Consider the following 7,949-nt stretch of genomic DNA (forward strand, 5'->3'; position numbering starts at 1 on the left):
GGGGGGGAAGAGGAATACAAAAGATAATAAAATGCCAAATATTTTCTTCTTTTCCTGTTTGTTTCCTCCAGTTGTTGGATCAGCTCTGATACTCATCTGCTATACATCATCCATGGCCCTATTTGTGCTGCTCTGTTGGTAGGCATTTTTCAGTCTTTTTTAATTTGTTTTCTGACTGGTTTTCATGGGCTTATATAGTTGGTATGAGCCTAAAGCTAACATTTAGAGGTCACTGCTATTTGCAGGACTCTCACTTAACCCAGTTAGGTGCCTTAGACACACCAGATATACAAGTCTTGGCCTTATTAAGGAGCTGTACCTCTGGTCCTTTGAGAAACTTGGGTTTTTCAGTGTTGATTATCAGTCTGCTTAAATGCTAGTGACAAGGACTAAATAGTACCTGGGGTGCTGGAGGGCCACGTTGAAATCCCTCCTTTAGTTGAGAATGCTTCCTCACTTCCCAGGCCATTTGCCAGGTTGACCCTAGTGTGACTGTGCTAATGTGACCAAAGAGCTCCCAGACTGGACCTCACTGAGGTTCAGAAAGAGGGCTCTTGAATGTCAGGACTGACATTCCCTGTGGGTGGGAATACAGGATGGAAGGAAACTAGAGCAGGCCTTTGGGAAAGAACCAGTGGGAATAGTTCTGTAAGTGTCTGTGACTGCCCCTGTTCTGGTCCTAATCTAGCAGTGGGGCTTTGGCCACCAGGGTATTGCAAGTCCTCTGCTGAGGGGTCCTCATGGACTCTTAGAGTGTTGTGTTCTGTCTTACACTCCCAGTTAACACTAGCTTTATTGCGGGAATGTTTGCTACTGAAGACATTAAGTTCTAGGTAAGTAACTGAAGGAACCATTGTATAAAATCAATGTTGTACTTCAGTTATACTAGGACTGAATTAAAACCATGCAATTCAGTCAATAAATTATGGCTAGATAGAAATAGGTGCATAATAAAAGGAGATACTAATATGTACCTACTACACAACTATCTAGATAATTAATATCTATGAATGCATAAGGCAGAGAAGAGAATGCTGCAGTGTAGAAGCATTCTCTACGTGACTGGAGTTAGCTGCTGACTATATATTACAGTCATCTTTGTTAACCTGTATCAGAAACTTCAGGCTGATCTGGCAAAAGTATTGTATACATGTCTGCTGACTTCTCTTACAGCTTTTCAGTTCATGCAAGGAAATCCTTAAGAATGAAAACATCGAGTAACTTTTTGGAAATAATTCCAGTTTCTGATCTTCATGAGCTTCCTCTTCTGTTAAATTGTTAATGAATATTTGTGGAGGTCATTCTGTGCATAGAGAATTCTCTCCGAAGACCATTGCATAAATTCTGTGGTTCTTGTGACTCCCATTTTAATTCACACTGAAATGAGCTGGTGAATTTATATTGTTGAAGGTTGTGTTGATACCATGACACGCCTGAGGTCCTCTGCATGGGAGGCCAGAGGCAGTCCCGTGAAATTATTGAGATCCATGGCCCTTGGGGTGTGAATTATTACTGATAATCTCTTGTCATGTTAGTCAGGTCTGCCATATAAGTTCATGTAAGGACATTTTAACTAGTGTTCTAATCTGTGGACTTGAAACCAATTTTAAATCCTTTCAGTTTTTCTTCTCTCTAACTTACATAGAAGATGAAATCCTGTTTTCACAGAAAGTGATAGGGCTTTTTTGCCCACTTCAGTGGTGCTGTATTTCACCCAGAAAATGTATGATATTCTGCATTGCCATGTGGTTTATTACTTCCTTTGTCCAGGTGTCTCTTCACAGTTATATTACTGAAGTAAAGCTCTTCAAAGCTGAAATATAATTTGTGTTAGTCAGAGCTTGCTTAAATAACAACAGAAAAATTTGTGTAAAAGTTATGAAACTATACCGTCTTCCATGAAATGACCTCATTTTAGGGTATAAGATAATTTTCTCCTTCCCAGAGGTGGCCTACACAAAGTCACACTGAAAACAGTGGCAAGACTCCTACTGATTTCAAATGTCCTGGATCAGTCCCAAACTGTCAAGTCTTCCTTCCATTCAAGGCAACACTAAGAATCTGCATTGATTTTACTGGAGGCATAATAATCACCTCTGCGTAGTTGGTTTGGGCAGAATCTGAGTCCATTCTCTTTGCAGTTTACAAATATGTATACCTTTGATATTCCTATATTTTTCATGAGCTGACTAAAGGTGTTTCTCTTGCATTTTTCTTGCCTTAGTACAATCACTAAATTTATTTGAAAACTATGTAGGAATAACAAAGAATAAACACAACTACACATCTTCCCTGTGATGTGAAAGTACCTTAAAGGAGTTGCTTTTCTTTCTGGTAACAAAAAAAAGTTGGGGTTTTTTTCTGTCAATTCAGAAAAGACAAGCCAGGGATAAAGACATTAGATGAAATGCATGTGTTTAGGCTTTGTGAACAGAACCCTCATTTGCTTAAGCAGCTTGCTTGCCAGATACAATTTCCACACTTTACTAAGCATGACCTGCTTTAGCAGACGTTCAAGCAACAATATTAAACTGCAAATTAGATAACAAGGGAGAAGACACTGTTTCTACTTGCAGGAGCAAGATCTCAAAGAGGATGAAGACGACCGTCAAGTGGGTGCCAGGGAGAATTGGCAGAAGCCAATGGGAACTTGACTCTTGTACATCACTGAAAACACTACAATTACATAAAGTTAACAATAATGCTGCTTTTACGGTCCCTGTTATTACATAACTGTGGTCAGATCCCTGCCAAAGAAACTGGAAATGGGAGCAGACATAGGTTGCATTTTGATTGGAATTGTCTTCAGTTGACCACTTAATTACAACTGCCTAAGCAACCACAATTAAAAAAATAGTGTGGGAATGAAACAGTAGAGGGTGATGTTAGTTTTTACACTAGACAAATACTGTTCAAAATGGAGGAGAGGAAGAAAAAGCAGTGGGTTTGAATTTTAGTGAAAGCAGTAGTGATTTCAGTGTAGATTTCAGGTGTGCCAGTGCACTAGTGATTTAGTTTGCATTGGTGCCACTGAAGGAGTAGATTTTGGTTTAGTTATGCCATTATTTACATAAATAATATTACATGCATATTTTGCCCTATACCAATGTTATGTATTAGTGTCTTAGACTGACAGTCTTATAGATCCCGATTCTTTTAGCAGAAGTAGTAAGTGTACTCAGTGAATATGTGCTAGAAGGAAGTTCAGGAGCTCCTGACCTTGTCCCTGACCTATTTAATGACTTCAGGCTGCACTCAGGACAATTTAGGAGTTTAGCAGTTGAAGGCTTAGCATTTGTGTACTCAGCCTTAGGAATGTCTGCAGGACCAGTATAAAACTTGTTTTCATGAGCACATACAGGTGTTCCACCCAAGCAGGCTAAGATCTGAAGCTGCATAACTGTTAAAAGCATGCAATGGCTACCAGCTAGTATCTAAGAATATCATTTTACTGAGCTGAGAATGGTCTGTTTATATCATCCTAAAGAGGAAGTTAAATAGAATTTAGACTTACATGCTAATAAGGATTGCCATACTGCTAAGTACAAACAACATGGAGAGAAGTAGAAATATCAGGGACCTGAGGAGAGTTTAAATCAAAACCTGCAGCACCTGTCGTCTTCTAAGCTAAGTTCACAGCTACTCTCAAGGCAGAACCTAAATGCTAAGTTCCCAGTATAGGCATCAACATTTCTTTTTATCTAGAATTGCCTTGTCTGCCTTTGTTTCCATTTTTGTTTGTTTGCCCTGTTCACTTTTCGGGTCACTGTGGAGCTGCCAGTATTTTACTATGTGTTCATACTGCAGCTAGCACAGTAGCTCCTTCGGGGCTTTGCAAACCATCACAGTCAGTTTGATGATAGTATATATGCGAGTAGTTCCGGTGGCCTAGTTTTGCTTAAATGTAAGAATCTACTCACTACCTTGCTAAAGTCAAGAGCTGTTTTCATCACTTTAAGAATTCAGTTCATCCTGTTCTCACTGTATTTGTGATGGAAGAGATACACATCAAAAATTGGTGATACATACTTTTACTGACATTCATACTGTTCTCTGCCTTCTGCTTTGGCTCACTGATCTGCTCTGCTTGCCCTAGTAACTCTTTGCAAACTCTTCATTTGCTTATTTTCGAGCTTTTTTTGGTTTAGGTGGATAAGTGGAACAATTAAAAAAAAATAAGTGCATTTCAGCATGTTGTAAATGAAATAATTTGCTGGGTGGTATTTTACTCTTGGGCGCTGCGACTTTCATCTTCAGTTAGCGTTCAAAGATAGTGTTATAGGAATTGGCCACACTGCCAAAACACAAAAGGGCTGAAAACTCTGTGTTTGATACATGTTGATGTTGAACTAATGGATTTGAGAATGATTAAATTTAGAACCGGAGGAAGGACTTATTGTCTATGTGTACTATAGGAAGTTGGATGAGGATTGTGGACTGCATAAGATCAAAATACATCCCTTGGTTGCTCAAACAAAGCTTAAAGGTAGCTGGAGACTTCCAGGAGAAATTCATGCAGTAGTTTCCTATGTAAAACAGTTTCCTGTTAAAAATATTTAAATAGCATGTCAGTTGAATAGAAATAACATCACATATCTGTCAAGGGCCTTGTTGCTATAATACACAGCTGTTTATCATGAAAATCTCAACTGACATGGAAGAATTCTGCCAGAGTTGTGGAGGACATGGTGACACATGTGGTCTGAAATGGATTCCCTGTTTGCACTTGTACTACAGCAAGACAGAGGCCTCCCCCTGGACCAGGAATTCCTAGTCCCTTTAGAAAGGAGTTGTTGGTCTCCTGGCTTCTTCCCCTGCTTGCTCTTTTGTCTCTCAGTAGTTGTTGACAAGGACAGACAATTATCTGGAAGAAGAGGATGGGACTAGACTCTAGGTCTCTCCCTTCCGTAGTGGATCCCCTAAGCAGTGTTGTCTTGCCTCTGTGCTCTTGGGCAAGGTGATGAGACTGGCTGAGCTCTCAAAGTCTCTTTTAAAAGATAGAAATAAGGGGCTGCCATTATTGCATGATAGATGAAAGTACAGTGTAATCATCTCTGACATTGCTGTTGCTCTGGTTACTCGCATCCTGTTGGGGAACAGGGTGTGTGTATACACACACACACATATATATATATATATGTGTGTGTGTGTGTGTTTATTAGTTTTGTGGTTGATTACAATGAGTGGTCACGCACTGAAGGATATAGTCTGCATAGTTTTGATTTCAGTTTGGGGTTTTTTGGGGGGCAGAAACTGAATGAACAGATATACACCACTGTTAACAAGAAAAGCCATAATAGCTATGAAAATAATCAAGTTCAGTAGTGCATGAGAACGATGTAGAGCATCACCTCAGTCCTTGCCCCATTTGCAGTTCTGCTGAATGATTCAAAAATCCAACCATTGGCCGCTGAGAATGTTAAATCCACTGTTTGTCTACATGAGTATACAGCTCCTCACAGCAGCATTTTGCCTGCAATTCTATTTTTATTTTTTTAAAACCTGTTTTTTTTTCTTCTCAATACATTTGTTAAATTCATACTTGAACAATTAAAAAGTAGCTTTTTGAAGAACCATATTTAAATACAAAGAGGGAAGAGTGTCATCCTCTTTCTTGAGCAACCTAAGAAGACATAACAATTATTTAAAAAAAACCCTAATCACTCATCTATGTATGTCATTGTGATGGCAGAAAGAAAGGTGCATGGATTGTTAACATTGGAAGACTGACAGGTTATCTGGATGGATATTAAGTTAGAGGAGTAGATGAAGATATTAGACGTTAGAGCCATATCTGTTACTGAAAGGTGTTTTCAAAGAGTTTTAACTCCTATTTAGTGTACAATCACAATGCTATCCATGTACTGTGAGCTTTCTTGAGTTGCCTGGTTTCCAGTATCACAAAACAGTGTGGGGGATTATTTTTCAGACTACCTTCAGTGTCCTATCCTTTTCCAACAGGTGAATCTTTTCTTCCTGCTAAACATCGTTCGTGTTCTCATAACCAAGCTGAAGGACACCCATAAGGCAGAATCCAACCTGTACATGAAAGCAGTGAGAGCGACCTTGATTCTGGTTCCACTACTTGGCATTGAATTTGTCCTGTTTCCATGGCGACCAGAAGGCCGGATCGCAGAGGAAGTGTATGACTATGTGATGCACATCCTCATGCATTACCAGGTAGGTAGCATTAAACGGGTTTTGCTCAGTTGAGCTAGCTAGCAGTTGGCATGTGAAGCAAATGTAAGAGAAATAACCATGTTAATTTCATTTTTAAAGACCTTATAAATGTCTTTTAACTTTCTCATTACACTGAATTTTCATTTCCTGTATGGTAGATAGCTGGCCCAATACTTTTTAGTAATGTGTTCTTAGAAATCACCAAGTTTAAATTTGTTCTACATTTTCTTTGTTATTTTTATCTGAATTTTATCAGGAACCAATTATCTCAAACCCAGAAAAATCTATATGCATGTGAAATAAAGCAGAATGTTTTCATTTTTATTTTACAGGGTCTACTGGTGGCTACAATTTTCTGCTTCTTTAATGGAGAGGTAGAGTAACAGTTTTTAATTATAATACTTTTCTTATTTTATATATTTTTTGGTTTGTTTCAGCAATTAAAGAGATGGTATTTTTTAAATAATTTTTTAAAATTTCGAAATCTAAGTTTGTCAGGTAAAAAATAATTAAAGAAAAATAATCTGGCTGCCAAGAGCAGAGCTTGGGAAAGACTATGCTATCATTCATGGCACTGTTAAGTTCTTTAGGGCTGACTTTTTTGTGATGAGCAATATAAATGGCTCTTGGTTATATAAGGAATTGAAGACACTTGTCGCTTTGCTATAAATTCTCAATAAATGTCATATAAAAGTAAAATGTAATTCACTACCCAGGAGGTATATGTCTATGTTAGAAGCCTGTATAGTTTCTGTTATCCTGGAGAATCACTGTATTTGGTCCTTCTGCAGCAGGAATAGAGCATATTGCATACATGCTGTGGGGTACTGTTGTGTTATGACAGCTCTTTGGGAAAATTTTAGGCTGTTTGGAAAAAGTTTGGAAAACTTTTTTTTTTTTTTACACAGCTGAAAAATATCATTCCAAAAGTCAGAAAATAGCCTATTGTCCTTGGGTCAGAAATTTGTGTTGAAGTGTGCTTTTCAGAAATCATCATCAGTCAATTCCAAGAACATTCTTAAGTTAGAAGATTTCAGTATTTCAGCAATATATGGTACTGATTCTGTTGAAGATAACAAGATTTGCTGTTGTCTTGAATAAATCCAGTAACTCTGGAGTGCACACAGTGACTTTCATCTGGAAACTCTGTCCCCCAAGCTGTACTTGGGAGCACCCTTACAGGGCCTTATAGTGTTAGAAATCAAAGTGGTATAAAGGCTAAAAAATATCTATACAAAATTATTAATATGACTCTTGTTTGTAAACACCTCCCTCTTCCCCTCCTGCGCTCCCTCCCCCCAAAAAAACCCAACAAATGAACAAAAACACCCCATCAAAAAACTAATTGGTACTTTTCCAACAGTCTTGGCAGAGGAACAATTACAAACCTACACTTATTCCTCCACATCTGTTTGTTCTACATTTAGTGCAGTTGCAGTATATGGCTGTAAGGAGATGTGTGGGAGTAACCAGCTGTTTTCATGTGACTGAACACTTCATTTCTTTTGTCAGATGTTATAAAATTGTATCAGTGTGCTTATATAAAGTTATTGGACAGTAGTATTTATTTCCAGGTAAATATTTGGCTAATAGTAGAATTGATTCATGCTGATTGCCCTTCCTTGTCTTCCTAAGCCTAAAGCTGACTGAATTGCAATGAAACTTCCATGGGGTATCAAGGTTTAATTTTATTCCTTGGGAAATGTGTGAGTCTTGGTGATTTTTTTTTTTTTTTTTTTTTTTTTTTTTTTTTTTTTTTTTTTTTTTTT

General features: G+C 38.0%; 1 protein-coding gene across 2 annotated transcripts in view; it reads left to right on the forward strand.

Moving 5' to 3' along the window:
* The window catches only part of CALCRL (calcitonin receptor like receptor), a 64,186-nt gene that overhangs the window by 50,066 nt on the left and 6,171 nt on the right, over window positions 1-7,949 (forward strand). For both annotated transcript variants that reach the window (XM_026852795.1, XM_026852796.1), the window contains exons 10-12: window positions 72-138; window positions 5,962-6,180; window positions 6,513-6,554. In XM_026852795.1, the coding sequence (XP_026708596.1) occupies window positions 72-138; window positions 5,962-6,180; window positions 6,513-6,554 (328 nt within the window). The remainder of the gene's footprint in view (window positions 1-71; window positions 139-5,961; window positions 6,181-6,512; window positions 6,555-7,949) is intronic.

Source organism: Athene cunicularia (genome assembly GCF_003259725.1).
Source record: "Athene cunicularia isolate RWA chromosome 7 unlocalized genomic scaffold, athCun1 chr7_part1, whole genome shotgun sequence".
NCBI classification, from domain to species: domain Eukaryota; kingdom Metazoa; phylum Chordata; class Aves; order Strigiformes; family Strigidae; genus Athene; species Athene cunicularia.